Raw genomic sequence first — 20,612 nt, forward strand, 5'->3', positions numbered from 1 at the left:
CATTTTTGGTACTTGGAACAGAGATCCTGCTAATTGTGCTCAAAAAGGAGGCGGAGGCTGGTGGTATAGCATCGGTAGCAACTGAGCTGTTCGTTCAAATCTCAAAAGTATTTTTCCACGATTCGGAAATGAAACTTGGGCCGATATTTACTGGGGAGAGAATTAGTTCTTACTAGTGCCAAAGGTAGTGCTCCCACGACTGAGATGAAAATTCGACCGCTGGACTTTCTTAGAACTTTCCGTAAGATAAATAACACTACATTTTTAAGAAGATATAGATTTTCGCGTGTTCTGATCACTTCACGGCTTGGAGGTGACAAGTAATGTAAAATTCACCCGAATCTTCCATATCCCCCTCGTTTACTACGTTTGTGATTGGCTTATTAGTGATTAAGTGGCCTTTCAAGAATTTACATCGAATCTGCTGGGAAAATATCATCGTAAACTGTTTCCCTTGCGACCAGACATCAAGTGTAAAATTTGATTTGCGGCTGTAGTGATGTTGATTCTATCTTACGTTCCTTTCATTATTTTGGTGCATACTTTGTGAAACACGATTTGAAAATGCTGCAATTCCAAAATTATTCCGCTTGCTGTCGGAAGTACCAAAATATTTCTGAATCCAGTTTTCTAACTGGACTACTTACTATCTTACTTAATAATATCGTATGAATTATACGGAGATGAAACCTGCATCGGCCTTATTTATTCTGTTTTTAAAACAATAGGGACGTGAAGAAAACTACAAGGTAATGGCAACGAGGAAGTCAAAATAAAGGATATCGTGGACAGAACAATAGTTCAGCGCATGCGTTAAAACTTTGTACATTTTTTTTTGCCGTCATCTGCAAAACAACAACATGAAATCACCAGACTTTGCGCGTTCTGACAAAAACATCCATAGTGCAAATGATTAAAGCTTCCTTTTGGAACTCACTGATAAGCTTGTCGGCGCCTTGCACTCAAAACTCTTCCCCTGGATGGTATTTACGTTTGACGTAAGGCGAGCGATGCGATAACAAGATTTCCGATTTTTAGTCCAAAATTGCAAAAAAAAAAGTGAGATTTGTTCAGAGAGAGTGTATCGCTCGTGTTTACTTTAATAACGTACCGTACTGGAAGGGACAATTTATCAATATGTTGCATGACATTATTCGTGCAACTGACGAAAGGAAATCTGTCATTTTTGGGACACTGACTTACATTTAATGACTTCTGTAAAATATTTGCTATGCAGCCAAATGCTGGTCTCTCCCAACATCTGGCTTCTTAGCTTGGATCTTAGTACTGAGTCTGAATTCCGTCGAGTTATGTAATCGCAGTCCACGTGCAAGAATCATTTCTCAATGAGTATTTCATTCGCTGGTCATAATATCATTTATGATATTTAACATCAGGAAATATCTATTATAACTTTGTTTTGCTGCTTTGAACAGAGTCATGAGACGACGCCTTAATCATTAACCATGACCTATTCCGTGTGACTTTGCACAAACTCTAGGCAAGACCAACCAAAACCAAAGAGAAGCCAGAGGATGGGATGGTCATAGCGCGTAAAGCATTTTCCGCAAAATTAGTAAGTCTTTAATAATTGCAAAGTCTAAAGTCCCACGTAGGACTTAAAATAAAGGAAATTTGTCTGGTTATTTTTTTTTTTCTTTTGGCAAATATTTAAAAGACCGTCATTACGCGCAAAATTTTATCAGTTCTTGCAGGGAGCACACAGGAGACGGAAAAGCAATCAAATTGGAGAGGCAAGCGCACTTAACAGTACTTAGAGGTTCTTTAAGTCTATTTGCTGACTGGTTGTTAGTAAATAGTTGTTCTTTTGAAGCCTTTCTAACTAACGTTTCGGACAACACCCGAAGATTTACAATGAGTGGCAATCGCCAAGGTATGTAACATCTGGTGCATATAGACCTAGGCTAAAAGGGGAGCTTAGATCCAATGCTTACTTTTTCAAACGCAAAAATTCTCGTAGCAAATAGAGTAACCTCCTTTTATAAAGGTTTAGTTTCAAGTTGGCTGCCCTGGAGACGGCTTGTTAATGTCGAGTCACGGCACCGTCGAAAGCTACGTTTAGTTTTTGAAAATGTTTCCCTAACATGTCAGAATTATGCTTGAGCTTTTGGCTGATTCATCGTCGTTCGTGCCAAAATTCGTTTTTCCAAGAATTGAAAACGAATTTGTTATACATTCGATGGTAACAACTTAAACATCCATTTCTTTCGTATTCGGCCCTTAGATAGACCTTAATGAGAGACAGACTATTGCATTCTTTGTTTGCCTCAGAATCGATGCTTTTTTAAGAAAATAGGTATCAACGGAATGTGGGGGGCAAAATTTCGAGCCATTCTCGTAGCTTCACACAACAAACAGAAACATCCTTAGCCATTAAATGTAAAACCTAAGAATCGTTATAAACAACAAAAAAGAAGTGTCTTGAGCACTTGAATTGCTTTCATGGGATCATCACTATCGGTTGCCACAGTTATGACGTTTATGATGGTCCATAAAAACGCAAAAATGTTTAAAACAACAACAACAACAAAACTCAAGCTAATATCTTGCCGTCTTGACCGAACAAGTTTGGTAAAAAGGAATAATTTTTGTTATCCAGTATAAATCTTCGGCTTTAATATTAATCGAGAGTAACTGGTTTTAACTCCGCTGGGAGAGAAAGCCAACTGTGAAGGCGTTTTCTCGTTTTGAAAAATTGAAATATAACATGTTTTGATAGATTTTTAACAATCTCTATCTGAGATTAACGTAATCGGATGACTATAAACTCACTCGTTGGTTTGTACACACGATAAGCTAAATATTGACGCAAAAAAAAGAAAAATCGTGTCATAGGCACTTAAATTACACAGTTCTCCGGATCCAGTACACAATTATACTAACATTCAAGCTTGTTTTATTTTGTGTATCTCTTTTGTTAATCTTTATGGCTCTCACACTTTGATTCTCACTTCTTCTTTAACTACGAAAGTTTGACTCTACTCTTCTGCACACTGTCTACATTCTTCTAGTCTGCTTTCCTCTCTCTTCTCTCTACTCTCCTGAGTAAGCTATAAAGAAGCTTTAATAGTCACTACTGACAGATATGGGTGGGCATGCCAGTTAGCTGACCCTGGGAGATTGAAATTTTTTTTTATTAGAACACTAAACCAAACAATTTAAAGAGATTTTTGAAATGAACAACGAAGTATTTAATCACAATGCTTACGTTCAACAGAGTCAATCTCTGATTGCGTCAGCCAAAACAAGAACTTTCGTGCGGGTCCAAACCAACGTCAGTACACAAAGTAAGCACGTCCACCTAAAGAAGTTAGACCAGGCTGTCACAAGTCGGAAACTCACCCCGTCAGTTTAGACCTAAGTAACATCACAATTCAAATTCATACATAAAATCATATAACTAAATTATACTAAACTGATTAACTAACTGACGAGCTAATTATAATCTTGCCAAACACTTCATATCAAATTTATTTGAATAAGATGCCAGATATTTTTTGTGTGAGTGTCGCCATTAGAGTTATAGAGAGACACACGTCGGCAATTTTTCTGCATTATAGTATTATATTGAATACCTCAATCCAAATCACGTTGCAGTAATCATTTCAAAATAGGCCGCGGTGACCTCTTCAGTCCAAGAGCGGACTTAAATGGAGTAAATGCCTTGCGGTCAGAATTTTTTCGCAGAATTTTAAATAAGAAGTTCTTTCATGCATCTTGAGAGTATCAAATATAAACCTTAGTGATTTAGAGGGTTCCCAAGAAAAAGGTGATTTTCTAGGTAAAGAAAAATGCGCGAGTGTAGGTATCCTTTTTTATGGTGATGTTCAAGGCTCCGCCCAGGTTTTTTTGTGATAATTTCAAGTTATTCACCGAGTAGAACTGTTTTCCCTACTTTCGCGATGTTTCTAGATCAACGAAATATTTTATCTAATAAATACCTTTGCTTAAGAACTTAAGTGGCTTATCACCTTTATGTGTGCCGAGACAACAGGCGGTTCCTCTTTTTTTTTTTCTTGGTCTGGATTAGTAAATACCCGGTCTCCCCTAGAGACTATATCGATCAAAACAAAATTATTCAAATAGTCTGAGTAAATTTTTCCATGCGTTTGGCCACAATTCAAACGACCCTTTGAACTGTCAGCTGAAATCTTCATAGATCTATATTAATGTCACTGAATAATGGATTTCAATAAAATACCACAAATTTTGTCTTTGGTCACGAGAAGTTTAAATTCACAAAACAGAAGATTCTTCTGCTTTTTTTGATTAAATGATTGATTGAGTGAGCGAGTGAGTGAGTAGGCGAGTGAGTAGTGATTGATGATGTGACTGCTTAGCCGTCTGACTATCAATGAAGTCAAAGTCATTTTACAAGCTGTTCCATAAGAATCTGAGTAAGCCATGACATATCGTCACAAGATATCCACTCTCGCTTCATCAAAGCTGATTTATAATCGAGCAAAAAGGTAGAAGGTTTCTTGTAAAACAAATCAACAAAGGACATCTCTTTAAAACCAAAAAGATCACCAAAGAGCTTACAGCATTTGCTTAATGGCGAATACGTGAAGACATGCTGTTTAAGTAATTTACAGATTGTAAAGTGTTTTGAATGACAGTTCTGTCTCACCATCGTACGAGTTCATTGAATGATGTAAACGAATCTGTAGTCGTGTTTCCATGACGCCGGATAAAATTACAGTCAGGTACGTCATTTTAGGAAGACACGTACGCAATTAAAACAATTCGTTTTTAGGGCTGGCCACTGGCAAAAGATTGTCGCATGCATGTAGCAGAACAAGGTTGAAAGTAAAGAAATTCTGTACCATTCACTGTTTGTCAACTCATTCTATGCGCAATAAGGAGAAACCACCCGTAAGGGGATTTGGTCTCTTTGGGACCGGAGCCAAATATCTTGGTTTTTGGTGCCGGTATGGAATACAGTCATAACCGCATCGGTCACAAGGCAAGACAAATGACAATCTAAGATTTGAAACTTTCCAATCGTTTATTTTTCTTGCCGTTAAACAGCTAAAGACTGGATGCACGATAAGAAAGTAATTAGAATAGTGTGGATAATATACATAACACTTCTTGGGTCAGCAATAATGCAATAATGTATACGACAGGTAGCTCGTATCAGTATCGTATCAGAAAGCATACATTTTTAAATAAGTTAGCATCTCGTTTCCGATGATATGCGTTAAAAATCTGGCACGTTCACTGAGGCCACAAATGTGATGTTTGACGCAGATGTAAATGCACATGTATCAATATTTATTATTTCTAATTTAGCGAAATTCTTTCCGAAAGAACCCGAATGATTTAGGGCTGTAAATGAAGATTCAATTCAGCCTTTTTTCATTGAATTCTTCCAGTTTCTGTTATGCAATTTACGGTACAAATGTCCAAATTGAACGGACTTGGAAAGACTCACCAAGAGCATACATTTGTTTTAAAACTGAAATCAAAACTTCGCTCGCTCTTTCACTACGAACAGACTGTTTGAGAAAATTCAGTTATTAAAGGAATGAAAGTTCCATCGATAAGTTCAACTTTAACTAAATACCTCATGTTTTTACTTTCTAGGTACTTTTTGTGAACGATTAAAATTAATTATAGACGGTTTTAGGCCACTTGTGACGTAATGACACTATTGCTAATACAAATACATTCTGAAACCAATATTTTTCTGTCAACCAAAGTGATTTGAGAGAGTGAAAAGAGAGGATTAATAAGTTATTTATCGGCTTGAGGTTGTGACTAACGTCTTTACTTAAAAATACTGCCCAGCCGGAAAAACGAGATATATTTATGAAAAATGGCAACGAAAGTAGGGATGTACTCGGCGACTCACGAAAGTGTTTCCGTGGCCCGTGGGCAGAGATAGGAAAATACTGACCGGGTAAAGAACCAATCAGATTGCAGGATTTGTTACCGTCACCGTTTCCTCTGAAACGCAAATTAACGGAAAGATACTCGATTTTTAAAGCTATAGAAAGCGACGAAAATAACTTTCGAGTGAACACTTCAACGATTCCCAAACGCGTTACGAATTAAGGCTGTAAAGTGAAACTGAATTTGCTAACTTAAGTGGGGCTTCGCACTTTCAGACCATTCTTTGCCCAGGTAATATTAATTTTCGATTGTTGATATGTTTTTGAGGTATTGGGCAACAGAGGATTTTGCTTACAACTCTCAGAGTTTTCAACATAACGCAATGTGATTTATGGTCGTGAAGTCTAGCAGCCATCGATTCAACCATGTTGAATCTATGCGCAGTTCTTCATATGTACGGAATTCTGACTTTTTTTCGCTTCTAAATAGCATTTCTAGTATTTTTTAGCTTTTGTTTCGAAATATTTCTTTATCATTTTTGCCCTGCTTTGTAGTTGTAATTTTCGGTTAGCACGCCGTTGTTTAGTGAACCTGACATGTGAATACGTCTACTTTGAAATCCGATCGCTCTGTGATTTTTGTCTAAAATTTTCATGTCTGAGTTCATTTTGCTTAAATTTATCATCTTTTCGGTTTGGGCATAGGTTGTTGAACTGCTCCCAGTTTAATATATCTTGTAGATGATTCATTTTGAATGTATTGTGCGCTGTCTTTCCCCGAAGTTTGAAATTGTGAGAAAGGAACATCCAGACAACTGTGATGACAATGTTATAACACAAGTATTTTATACGTTGGCTATTCATTCATCGAGATATGAAGCACAGGCCGTGGGAAAGGTTGGAGAGACCTCAAGAAGCTAAAGTTGCACTCGGTTACGGATTTTAGGAAAACACCACAAACTGGATGTCAGTAAAAGGTTATAAAATGCATATTTTGATTGCAAAGATATTTTTGATCTTCCTTCTTTCAAGGCGAAGGAAGTCGGTAAACAGAAACATGACCAAATACCATTCCGTCGAATTGATCGGGTATCAAAAGCAGCTCTTGCCATTAGGGACCTTAAGCAAACCATGACGGTGACAGAGACGAGGACGTACAAAAACAAAAGATCTAATTGGCAGAAAAATAGCTCAGCACGTGCGTTTTAAAACTTTTTACATTTCTCAGCCGTCCTATGCAAAACAACAACGTGAAATCTTCACAATTTGCGCCGTCTGCGAACCGAAACCGCGACGGCAAATTATTTTTAATTTCCATTTGGAATTCAACGCTTCTTTTATACGTTATGCTCAAGTTGAGGTGTCGCGACGTATGAGACGGTAAACACATGCAGTCATTTTTTAAATTCTAATTAAAGGCAGAAATTAATTTTTTAATCGAAGTCTTCCTTGGCGTTGCCGTCCTGACTGCTTAAGGTCCCTAATCTTTCGTGCTCTCCTAACTTCTCGCGTGCTTCTTCGATGAACGTATGCTGACATATGAACCAACTGTTCATTTTCATCGAAAAAAATAAGATGAACTCAAGATTAACAATGTTTGGAAATGTAATGAAAACTTTCCTTAAAAGTAAAACCGCTCATTACAACGAGATTGATATATCCAGGTTTGAAGACACAGCTTGCGCAGGTCGGAAAATTTCTGAGGCAGACTTCTAACGTAATTAAATCAGTCCATCATCATGCAGTCCATCAAGAATACGAATTATCAGGAACCGATATGTATTTCTCTCCAAAGGCACGACCAAACAATTTTTGTGGAAATTTCCAGTCCGATATAATCGAATTTTTCAGCTGAAACAATCGGGTTGAATAAGCAACACTAAGCCGTCACTTCAAAGAGCTTGCATAGTACACAAGCGCACGCGACTTCAACAGTAGACCTTTCAGAGTTAAAAGAAATTGCATCTTTCTTCTCAATTACTGAATCAACTTTCATGGAACTTGAGAACGGAACGTGGATGTCTTTCAGGGAAAAAATTCGTACGCGCGCTAGTTCGCTAAAATCTCAGAAAACTATACATCAAAAGAAAGCTTGATAAATTTAGTTAACGATAAAATTATAAAATAAGCTACTTTTCCTTTTAGGTAGTGTCAGGAGCCTGTAAGGCCTGAAACGACCAAGGGTTCTTCTATTGAATTTATGGTTTATCTGACGCAGCAGCACAAGAAAAATGGCAGCACAGCCGTAATCACAAGGTATCAATCAACAAAATTGTGTAGGTCTTTTTTAATATTCTGATTGGTTGTCTAGATATCGACATGTAAAGTTGGAGCGTCGAAGCGTGTTGTGTAAATGGGCGCCACGGGACAAATCTTTTACATATCAAAATTTCCCGAAACGACTTCGTTTATCATTATTACTGGAATGTTTTGGTGAAATTTGACGAAAATCGATCGAATATAAATTCCCTATAAATTCGCTAAAAGTGGATGTATTCTTGCCAAAATGAAAGGCAAGGTTTCAGCTAATAAAGTTTTACTAACAACTCGCGCCACGCCAGGAGATTATCTTGCCCCTGACTAAATACGTGGTAGTTAGAAACTGTTCGCAGAATTTTCAGCAAGACGTTCTTTCAAATATTCTGAGGGTACCAAATAAAAAATTCTGTTGATTTTTGAAGCTAAGGAATGTGTGATCTTGGGTGTAATTTATCAGATCACTATAGAAGTATAGTACGTGCATTGACGCTACTAACACGATATTCAAAGGCTCCACCCTCTTCCTTTCTTCTTTCACCCGATATCCGCTGCAAACATTTTTTCCCGGATTAAGAAATACTCTGTCTCCCCTGGAGACATTTTGGGAGAAAAACAAAAAGTGCATTTTTTCAAGCGTTTGGCCACAATCCAAGCGACCTTTTGAAAGTATCTTTCTTACAGAACAGAAACTAAAGCTATCTTTGGGTAGGATGCACACCATGAACGGTCAGCTGAAATCTGCACCATTCCGTATGTCAATGATGGACTTCAATAAAATACCAGATCGCCGCCATGTGAACGACTTCAAACTTTAGAGAGCGGTTCAGGCGGTTCTTTTTACTCACCAAAAATTAAAGACTGATTAAATAGAAGCTATTTATGAGCATGTTGAGACCACTGGATATAGAAGACGACGAAATTTTAATTGCCATTCATAATAAGTCCTGCTAGCTCTACCGACATTGCTTTTACCGATAAGGCCCCTCGTTCTCCACGCCTAAAATGGTTAGGATATATAACTTTTTGAAAATGAAGGTCGCCCAGCACAGGAAAAGTCAAGTATATATGATGTAAAATTCTCTATCAGGTTTACCAATGAATTAACATTTTTCTTTACATCATCAATTGTTTGTACGTGCACACGTTTATTGTACTCTGTATCAGTGCAATCGTGCGATGATTTTTAGCTTGAATAAATCTTGGTAATGGACCAGAATAATCGTTGCAATTTTTAAGACATTTCCCTTTTCCCCTTTTTAACTCGTGAATTGCGCGCATGCGCAAGAGCGAGTTATAGATACGATGTGGGGAATGGCATTCGCTCGCTCGATTGGTCGATTCCTGTAAACTTTTTTTTAGATTTTAGGCTTTTGAGTGCATTTGATAGTTTTCGGCGAGCAATAAACATACGAAATGGCGACCTTTGTTGCTAATAATAGTGGTGGGGTGAAAAAGAAGCCAATGATAATCTTAAAAGAGTTTTTTGTTTTTCGTTTTAGTTTCAACAAGCGGCGCCAGCGACTGGCAGGCATGCAAGGATTCACACTGAAATAACAGAAGAACCTTCGTTTTTTCATAAAATTGTAATTTACAATCCTTGAACTTGAAAACAATCCGAAGATTCATTGAAAATATCACTTACTGCGAAGCGCTCGGAGTTTACAGATGTTCAAAAGCTTTTTCTGTTATAGCGTGAGATTGAGGACAAAATTGATCATTACGTTTCGTCGCGTGTGTTTTTCCTGTGTGAAGTAACAAAAGATGCCGGCGACTGACGAAATAACAAGTTAACACGAAAATCAAATAACACCCCAACAAACAATTTTAGCTACCGATTTTCAGTGAATTTTTAAAGAACGATTTTCTTTTAAGTTTCAAGACGATTTGAAGATTCAACATACATACAACGTACTAAAATGCGAAAGTTACACACCACAAAAATTGACTCAAGACTCAGACTCAGCCCCGCGTGAGGAGAATAATCAAACAGCTAGAGAAACAAACCATTATTGTTATGTTACACGTGGTCGGAAAACCGCTGGTCCTTTGATCGGATTTGTACAACTGAGCACAGTTTCTAGTTGTTAAAAATAATAACGATAATAATGATAGACAATCTTACTTACACGTCTCCGACGTCCTGTTATATGTCCCTTCTTTTGGTGCCTCTTCTTCCTCTGCTTCTTTCAAGTGGACAAGAATACTAGTGTTCTTTTGGAAATTTATTGGGGCTGCACGCGTTGATGGTAGAATATCAAAAGTCAAAGAAAGTGCCAGAAACAGCAGAGCTGAACCTGAAGGAAAGAAATCATTATGCGGTGTGAAGTCATTCCACCTATGATATGTTATAATGCCAAGTTACCGACTTAAATAAACAAGAGATTTGGGGAAAAAAACTATACACATGATGCGATGAAATGATAACAACAAAAGGCCGCAACAATTTAGGATTAGTGGCGACTAGGGGAGAGGGTGGGGGAGGGGGAAAGTATATCATGGTTTTCGAAGATAATTTTCTGCTAGTGAATTGCCAACGAAGAGCGGGGGGAGGGTCGTAAAAATATTACAGAGCTTTTTTGGGGGATCAGGGAAGTATTATCGTGACTTAACTAAACCACCCCCCCCCCTCCCACCCCTTCCTTACCCCTCTTGAGGACCGTTCAAAGGAGTCCTAAGCTTCAATCAATTAATAAGATCGATTTGTTACCGGTCTTGCTAACGCAAATATGTTTTCAGAAAAGGAGTTTTTCAGGATCAGGCTTAACAAGAATTGTCGTTGCTTTTCGAAATCATGACAGAAGGATCTATCGTTCGGCTCCCTAAATTCTGATTGTTAGCGTGTTAATCGATTGAAACCTGTTTTGCGTCTTACGATTTGGTAGATTTCATGGAACGATTCTGTTTCCGTAAATATCGATTTCTACCAGAATAAATCGATTTTTAGGCAAATAAAGAATTAATTTCGACGCTTACGGCCTTAACTCAGCGAAAATCTCTGCAGGTACTGATTTGTCAGGAGACAATGTGCTCATCACAAGGAAATCTTTACATTGAAAAGATTGATCAAGCCGATCGAGTTTGGAAATTGAATTGTAGAGAACTCAGAAAAAGATAAAAAAAAAAGTGTCATGTGTTACCATGAGCATAAAAGTTGAACTGACTATACTTTTTCCTGCATGAACCAGATGGTAAAACATTTTGAAACGTTTTTTGATTTTTTGAGAGTTCATTCTGGTAACTAAATTAAGAGCCGCATGTAAGCCACACTTACAGACCTATATTTAAAAAAGTAAGCATTAGATCATGGCACGTAAGTCCCTCATTGTTATTCTTCGGTTGTCGTTTGCTATGTTACTCACAAAGGCTGCAAAAACATTAAAATAATTATAATTAATAAAATAATCATAATAATTTGTCAACTTCAAGAAAATGAAGAATCAAAACTCTTCATAAAAAGTATAATGGCAAAGAGTGATAGGAGTTAACTTACTGCTAAGTTCATTTAGTCTACTTATTTAGTCTCTCTTACTGCACGCCTTCTTGGTGCGTGCGAATTTTAATTTATGACATACGCAAAGGAAACAAAAAGGTGATAATCCTCTTTTTTTTCAATCCCTGAAAGCTTAGAACTTCTGTTACTATCTAATTAAAAAAGAACTTATATTTCTAAGTTTATCGCGAATTTCCGACACAGGGTCTTAACCAGACGCACCTTGTTTATTTTTAGTTCGTCTTTAGCCAACCTTGTGAGGGGTTCACGAGATCTTGTACGTTTATTATATTACCGGAAACTTATATGCGGTCGGTTTGCCTAGTGTTAGGAAATCAGCTAGTCTGGCACAATTATCTTAATTTGACCTTTTTCGGCATTTCCTGTTTAACAGGAAATACGTAACAACTGTCAATATCTTTATGTGATAGTTGTGAAATATGTGCTGACATGCAGATGAAATACAAGTAAAAAGATTATCCTCACAGGTGAGCGGCACTTAAAGCAACTGCACAAAAGAAGTTCGACTCGAACTTGTACCTTCCAGATACTAGTTAAGTCCTATTACTAGCTAAAAGAGGAAGCGAGATGTCGGGAGCGCTCCCAATACCTGGCTTCGAGAAAAAATTATACAGTAGTCATTACGTAATTGGTCCGGGCCCCAAAAGTGATGAATATTATTTCTTCAGTTGCACCAATAATTTTCCATATCGTATGGCAAAATATTTCTTCTGATACAGTATTTTACTGAAATACGCATGACACTTACAAATCTTATTTGTTATCATGCAATTATGGACTACAAACTCTTGCATGTGGACGACAAGCGCTGGCCGTGTTTTCACGAGCATTTCTTCAAAAGGCTTAGCGAATGGCTAACGCTAGATCAAAAATTTCGTAAGAAGAATTGTTTTACTAACTCTCATAAGGTCAAAAAGGCTAAGTCACGTTGTGAGTTTGTGCACTGAGTTCTTCCAGTTCGACACTTGTGGATGTCAAATCTCTCTTGTTCCCTATCAGGAAAAGGCGCAATTTTGTAACCATCTTTGTCTTGTAATTATTCCCCATAAATTATGTTGCTTTCGATTCCTTTGCATTTTCTTTCCTTCTTAATACGTGTCTGATAATGTGTTTTTTAGCATGAGCAATTACAACCTCATAGTCTGAAGTAAAATTTGCTTGTTGAAACAAGTTACGGTTTTTTGGTGTTGATTCAAAGGTAAGGTGTAATGAAATTCGGGTTTGTTTTCCTAGGTATCACAAGATGCAAAATAGTTATATTTAGTAAAAATTTCCGGAAATTCCAACTAAATATCGAATAGAACAAAAAGTTTCTGGAATCTCGCTTTAAAAATTCTTGACAAGCCCTCGAGGTCATCCATTTTCGCGGAAATTTGGACCAATGAATGTTAACCTGACTTTTCATAGGTGCTGTGGTAGTATCATAGTACTATCATAGTAGCATCAAAAGCGAAAGGATAGCTAGGTTCGTTTATCATAGAAAGTAAATGCAACATAATCACAGGAACGAGATGTTTTCGGCCTGTCTTCTGCCTGTTACAAAATACTGCTCCATTCGACTCACGAAATGTTTTAGAAATTCCAAACGGGAATCTTCGGTCGAATGGAACGTGCACAGAATATCAAAGAGGATCAACAGTTCACAAGTATTAGTAAAGATAAAGATGTAAAAGTTGCCTTATAGTAACTTTCAATGCGTTTCAGTGGCCAAAATTTGATTGTGGACATCTTTCTAGACGCATTTTCCTAATTAATTTTGCTTCAAAAGTTGGCTTTAGTTTGAATTGATAATTATTTAATTTCATAATAATAATCGGTTTTGCCCGTCGCCGAAATGTCGGTGTCTTTTACGTTCGACGGTTTCAACATGTTCATTGATAGCTGATGTTTTGTCAAATGCAGTTTTCAGACTTTGAAGAGCGGAAAGAATCACTTGAACCGCTCTGAAAACTTTCAAGTCAATTACGTTATGGTGATTACTGGCTGTTTCTCTCTTCCGTTGTTTACAAACAAAAATGACAAAAAGTCTTCTGCTTAAGTCCATGTGACCTCTAAACTTTCAATGGTCAAAACAAAATTTTCTGGTATTTTACTCAAGTCCATTGCAGATATCAAACGACGGTCAACGTATCAGCTGACCAATCATGGCGTGTCACAGTATTGTACACATAAATAGGTTTTGTTCAATCTAAAATAGAAATATTTAAAATATCGTTTGTATTGTGGGTAGCCAAACGTGTAAAAAAGTGTACTGAAATTATTTGACCATTTTCCCTTCGATCCAAATTAGTTTCCAGGGAAGTAAAAAATTTTGAACTAAACAAAAATGTTGGTGACAGATATTAGGTGAACGAAAAAGGAGGAGTCGCTTGTTCTCTCGTCACCCTTGGGGTTGATAATCCACTTGAGTTCTCTAACCAAAAAAATGTTATTGAGTTAGAAACATCGCCAAACTAGCTAAAAATAGTTCAGCATGTGAAATAACTTGAACTGTGTCTGTTCAAACAAAACGTCAGTTACCCCCGCTAACGTTTAATTCTCACGAACTCGCACGTCCTCGAACAAAGGTCGGCCCTTAAAAAATTGTTGTTATCCAGTTAAATATAAGATCCTTCCAAAAACACATAAGTTTCCCTTGCTTACGTTTAAGAGTGGAAAATTTACGGTAAAATCCTAAGGTATATATTTTTTGCAATTTTAACTGCGTTTGGAAACTTTCTAAACATGACCTTCAAGGATTCGCCGAAACGGCAATTAATTTTACGGGTCACTCTTATCGTTTACTCTCCAAAAAAATAAATGTAATTAGTTTTATCTCCGACCATAACTAAGGTACTTGACTCCCACAAATAACGGGTCACTCTAGAAAGTCTTTCTCGGAAACAAATTAATGTAATTAGGGTTGTCTCTGACGATAACTGAGGTTCTTGAATCCCACGACTTGAAGATGCATTGATGCATAGAACAGGTGCGCACGCAACTCTATCAAGCTTCTTATAACTCAGTAGAATTTTGAATCCAATCAGTTTTAGCAAAACCTTGCCATCATCAATTTTTTGGCAGCGTTTCTGAGTGATACTGCATGCAACACCAAAAGAATTACAATGAAAGGTATTAAACAAGGAACAGGTATGTGAAATCTGGCTCTTTGATGAAGAGTTCGCATCTTAAGGAGACTTTCGTCGAACACTCAGCAGTGCGTAGATGCAATACTTACTTTTTCAAATATGAGATTGTTTGCACATCTATTTCATTTAAACATTATTCCTAGCCCACTGAGTTTGTATGCGACTCTTAATCTTGCAAACAGGAAGAACTTTCGAGAATTCTACTCTGTATTATTAACGAAAGAAACAGAGGTCGAACTCCAAACGTTTGGAATGTCTTTCAGTGGTGGCTTTGAATAAAGAATAGTCAGATTGTCTGACACAGTCGAACAGTCGAGCAGTCGAACTTTCGCGCCCGTGGTGGCCTATACGGTCCCACAATTTTGGTTTTCCGAGCTCAACACAATTCTATTTTCCATCTCGATCGTTCATTCTTGTTATCGAAAAGATCCTCTTGGAGTCAGCAATTTCAGTTTTAAATTTGCTTTACCTTTCAAATGGCTATTCAATGTCTAGTCAAAGACTTGGTGGAAAACTATAGTCAGTTTTTGAACATGACTTCCCAATGTAACAAATATCATGTGAATATTTGGATGATTCGTCGAATTTCGTCCGGCCTAAGATTTAAGTCCTTTCCAGCTAGCTGGAAAGGACTGCAGTCCTTTGTTACTTTAAAGTTTACTTGCGTTCATGCTTTCTCTGAATACATGTTGATTCTCCGACGGAATCAGTTTCGCTGTTCAAGAAAAAGGCTTCAGGCGCCCGCTCCTTCTTTTATTCAACATTGATCTCTACCACCTTTTCTTGTCTCTCCAAATAAGTAATGCTCTTATTCCGTTCTTCAAATTTTTTCTTTTTGTTTGTTTTTTTTCAGTTTTTCTCGACAAACTCGAATTTTAATCTGGCTCAAAAGATAAAACAGAAACGTAGAACTGCCACGTTGATAAATGCGGTCATACATCTTGACATTTTTATCTATGTGGGGCGTATGAATGGTATTTTCCCTGGGCGCAGGGAAATAGGAGAAATTCCGTTTTTCATCAATTTACAAAATCTAGTTGATGCCGTTCCCCGGTTAAAGGAAATTGGCGAAGGATTTCTGCCCTTCAGTTAGGCCAAGCAAGTGTTCCGAATCATTAAAGTTTTCCCGCATTGATCGTTCAAACACACGTGATTGGATCTGTTCTTTACCGGGTATGAAGGGGCAATCCATGCATGTGACCCAACTGAGGCCACACAATTGTTTAATTACCACATACATTATTACCGAGTTTGAGAGGTATTATTCCTCGCGGCTTCGAACGTTTCTTAGATTCTAAATTACTGCATTTTGTACATATTTGGAGATCGGAGGTAGAATTGACTTCTGGTCGTTTGCATTTGAAAAATTTGAGTACAACAAATTTAACGAGCTCAAAAAGCAATACCGGGAGGCGGAAATTTAATGAAGTAGTTATTCGCGCTTGATGGATGTGAGATGGTAGATAGGCAACATGCGAAAAATTTGAGTACAACAAATTTAATGAGCTCACAAAGCAATTCTGAGAAGCGAAGAATTTAATGAAGTAGTTATTCGCGCTTGATGGATGTGAGATGGTCAATAGGCACCATGCGTTAATTGAATAATTGGTAATTGTTGTAGTCTCGAAGTTTGCCTTGCTCTACACACGATTGTCATTGGCTGATAGTAAACATATGACCCTGCATAAATTTAAATCCCGATCGGGATACATTTATTGAATATGATCAATGTTTAGGTTTTGCACGTGATCAGAGCGCGGCTGAGGTGGGTGGTGTATTTGTGGTGTGATATTTCTAAATGCTCTTATCTGGAACTTCCTGTCTATTTTAAAAAAAATAATGACATGTAACTTTCTCTTTGATTATTCTTAAAAATGTTATGGACAAGTCTGTGGCCAAAAAAGTAACTTTTGTTTACTTCATCAAAAAGACGGAATCGAAAACTGGCGGAGCAGAAGGCCTCCAAAAATACGGTTCTTTAAAGGAACATCTGGAGTGTTTGAAAGAAAAACAAGTTATAGTGTTATAAACGCACAACTTTTGGCCTTTTACTTTGTGCAATTTCCCAATGAAAAGCACCTATTGATTGTTAAGTTCCGTCGGTTGTTCAATTCATTCTGTAACGTGCGTGGCACTGATCATAAAATATCAAAGCTGGAATGACTTCACACCGCACTATGACCTCTTCTCTTTAGGTTCAACTCTGCTGCTCTTGGCACTTTTTGTAAATTTTCAGTTTATACCATCAACAAGTGCAGCCCCAATTGATTGCCAGAAGAACACTGCTGTCTGCTTCGAAGAAATCATGAAGGAACTGACCCAACTTCGATTTGAGGTTAAAATTCTCACCGAGAACAGAGCATTGGTGGGATGTATGTGTACTTTTTTTTAATTGTACTGGTTATTCCATTTTATCTTTATCATTATACAGTGTATCCCGAAAAAGGTAGTCTTATGCAGGGCGATTTCCATTTATTTTCAGAGGAATAATTTTTTGCGAATCGAGATGACAAAATTTTCAGCATGCTTGGAGCTCTTATCTTTAGCAACTCTCTGTTCATGCTGCTGTTTAGCTGAACATTGACAACAGAATAATTTAAATATTCTAAACGTTTTTCGAATCTTTGGTCATTTGTCGAGTTTTTTCAAAATAATTTTTTTTATTCTTATCTTATGATTTGATGCGCTTTTAAAAGATAAAAGATATATGAAGAATCCGAGTCCGTAGTCTTCTCTCCAAGACAGATACTTTGTCAGATGATATAAGCACGTTCATACCAAACCCCCTCTTTGAGAGCATGCCCAAAACGTCAAGCATCTTTATTTTATCTACAACAGCTAGGAACTGTGCTGAGCTGTACAAATCCGGACGAAGGATCAGTGGTGTTTACACTATCGACCCAGATGGTTCAGGCGCCTTTAATGTATATTGTGACCAAACTACAGCCAACGGGGGATGGACAGTGATCCAAAAGAGAATGGATGGCTCCGTTGATTTTAACCGCACCTGGAACGAATACAAACATGGCTTCGGTAACTTGGTCGGTGAGTTTTGGCTCGGACTGGACAAGATAAACCGCCTGACTCGAAACAAGACAAAGAATAAGCTTCGGGTAGATCTGGGGGTAACTACTGGCAAAACTGTTCACCCTGAGTATGACTGGTTTGGGATTGGGAACGAGACAGCTAAGTATCGGCTATATATTGGCAATATTACAAGTAAGTTAACGGTTTTTTTTTTTCGGCATTTATCATTCGATTTATATATATTAATTCACTCTCATTTAAATCTCAATATTTTACTCTAATTGGTCGAATAATGGTATTATAAGTTGGCAAGGTAGTCCTGAGGTAAACCCGAATGTCTGATTGGTTCTTATTCGGTCTGGAGTTAGGTCTTTGTGCCACGTAAGGAGCTCACTTCTTACTAACCTTCAGTTTTTCCTTTATTTCCTTTTTTGCGGAAAACAACAAGTTATTCGCGGGAAAAAGGCGTTATAAGGATCCTAGAATTATGCGAATTTCTTTTTTTTTTGTTTTGAAACAGATGCCACCGTTTCCTCTGATTCCCTCGGTCCCCACAGGAATCTCGTTTTTGGTACCTGGGATAGAGAACATGTTGATTGTGCTCAAAGAAGTGGAAGAGGCTGGTGGTATGGCAACGGTATTAAATGTGCTGTTTTTTCAAATCTCAATGGTATTTATCCGCGTTGTGAAAGAAAAACTTCTGCAGATATTCACTGGGCAGAGTTAGATCGAACCAGTGCCGAAGGCAGCGCTCCTTCATCAACTGAAATGAAAATTAGACCAGTGGACTTTTAAAAACTTTCTTAGGGATAAGTACACAGCACATAAGTAGATAGTGATTTTTTAGCGTGCTCTGATAATATCCACCTCTGAGCAGCTAAGGCGACGAAATCGCGCGTCAAAGTTTAATTTAGGTTATGAATTGGTATATTGTCAGAAGCAAACAATCTTTTTGGTTTCTTTGTAGTAAAAATTCCAACACTGGCTTTTGGTAAATACGCCCCATTGCAAACATGCCCCCCTACCTTCTTCACGGGTTCGTCAGAAAACGTAAAACAAGTTCGCCTGCGTATTTACCAGTTCTACCCCAAATCTTTCGACTCGTTTCCTACCACAGATTGTGATAAAGTTTTGTCAAAATCAAAATATTTTGGCGACTAGCATGCAACATGTCCCCTGAATATCTACAACCTCGATTTATATCTCGAAATGTTATTACTTCGTATTGACTAAAGAATCATGCGTACAAATTGGCTATTCTACCACCGAAACCAGCTATTTGAGGAGGAGTTTTTCCTTTAGGGGTGCCATGCTGAGGAACAGACTTTCGCAAGAACTCTGCTCAACAGTTTCTTTAAGCGAATTAAAAACTACGTCATTATAGCTTTTAAATAAGACACAATATCTTAGAAGAACAGCTTTCATGATATAATGGGTTTTTAAACTTTTAATGCGTGTTAATCATTAGTAAGTAAGCAGAATTTTATATTTTATACTCCTAGATTGTGTTGAAGAATTTTACCGTGTAGAAATAAAGTTGTCTATCAATCTTTCTGTCTATCTGACAAGCACTGCCCTTTCACGTGTTAACATGGAAAGTTATCGAGATAAACAACAACACTAAAATAGATTCATTTTCCATTTTTTTGAGTAAATTTGCAAATCAGTGTCCGAGTGCAAATTTTTACTTTGCTTTACTTATATTGGAAAAGATTATGAGGGATTTTTGAGTAAGAAGAGGACGATGTTTGATTCCGAAACTAGATTTCAACGTACACGCGGTTTCTTCTTGCAATTGTGAAAGAATCGTTGCCAGAAACAACTAACTTTAATTTAACTGCTTCGCAGCATGCGCACCGTTCGCAAAGAGACCGAAAGTTGAAGGCAGACAATCCTCGGACAAGTCCATTAAGATAGTGCACCTGGTCTTCTAAAAGAGCGTTAACGGGCGGCACAATAAATATATTGACTAGTTTATTCCAGTGAAGCGAGGCGATCGATCACTGGCGCTGCTTGATATATTAAAGATTTTCCATAGCTATTTGATAACGAAACGGAGACAACTTAACCTTCGAAAAACATATCTCCCTTAGTGTCATCAATTGCAAAATGCTTCCATTCGATAGAAAAAATTTCCGGAAATTCTAGTAGAAAATCGAATGGAGAAGAAAGTTTCCGGACAGCAGAAAGCTATTTTGGATAAAATGTACGCCATGAATGGATTACTGGACCCTTGACCAACCTTTTATGTTAATGATAATCTTTGATAAAATACCAGGACCCCTTTGTTCAAAGGGCAGATAATGCTATCAAACGGATAAATCGTTATTAAGCGCTTAAGTGTTAACAAAACGTACTGTGTTATCCACCGGATACAGATTTATCCAGTGGATAGCGTTAATCACCCTTCGAACAACCGGAGCCAGAAATTCTGTCTTTGGCCATTAAAAGTTCACATTGATGGAAACGGATGATTTGTTTTTATGTTTTGTACGTGCGTGTGTTTTTAACGGAAGTGAAAACAGCCTCAAGTCGCCAATACTTTTGAAAGCAATTCAAGTGATTTTTTCCACTATCCAAAGTATGATGATTGCATTTGACTTATCATCAGCTATCAATTAACATGTCGAAACCACCGGATATGGTACGCTGACATTTTGACGTTGGGCAAAACTGATTATCACCGTAAAAATTAATGAAACGTTATGTATTGAAAACCAAAGCCAGCTTTTGAAACCAAAGGGTAACAGTGGGAAGCTGGAGCTCAACTTTTTAACGATAAATAGTATATACTGAAACAGCGGATTACGTCTAAGACGCGGTCTGATT

The 20,612-nt window shown here is 37.5% G+C and overlaps 1 protein-coding gene across 3 annotated transcripts; it reads left to right on the top strand.

Moving 5' to 3' along the window:
* Nucleotides 1-5,981: 5,981 nt before the first annotated feature.
* Nucleotides 5,982-19,154, top strand: LOC131798280 (angiopoietin-related protein 7-like). Of its 3 annotated transcripts, XM_059115944.2 has the most exons (5): nucleotides 5,982-6,150; nucleotides 8,008-8,114; nucleotides 16,952-17,128; nucleotides 17,595-17,975; nucleotides 18,304-19,153. In XM_059115944.2, exons 3-5 carry the CDS (start codon nucleotides 17,062-17,064, stop codon nucleotides 18,576-18,578), a joined length of 723 nt encoding a protein of 240 aa, XP_058971927.2. In that variant the 5' UTR covers nucleotides 5,982-6,150; nucleotides 8,008-8,114; nucleotides 16,952-17,061; the 3' UTR covers nucleotides 18,579-19,153. The 3 variants fall into 3 exon arrangements, with proteins under 3 accessions (XP_058971927.2, XP_058971926.2, XP_066015968.1); XM_059115943.2 differs by lacking the exon at nucleotides 8,008-8,114; XM_066159871.1 differs by lacking the exons at nucleotides 5,982-6,150; nucleotides 8,008-8,114 and adding an exon at nucleotides 14,673-14,757 and having other exon boundaries at nucleotides 18,304-19,154.
* The last annotated feature ends 1,458 nt before the right edge of the window (nucleotides 19,155-20,612 follow it).

Source organism: Pocillopora verrucosa, chromosome 12 (genome assembly GCF_036669915.1).
Source record: "Pocillopora verrucosa isolate sample1 chromosome 12, ASM3666991v2, whole genome shotgun sequence".
Classification (NCBI taxonomy): Eukaryota; Metazoa; Cnidaria; class Anthozoa; order Scleractinia; family Pocilloporidae; genus Pocillopora; species Pocillopora verrucosa.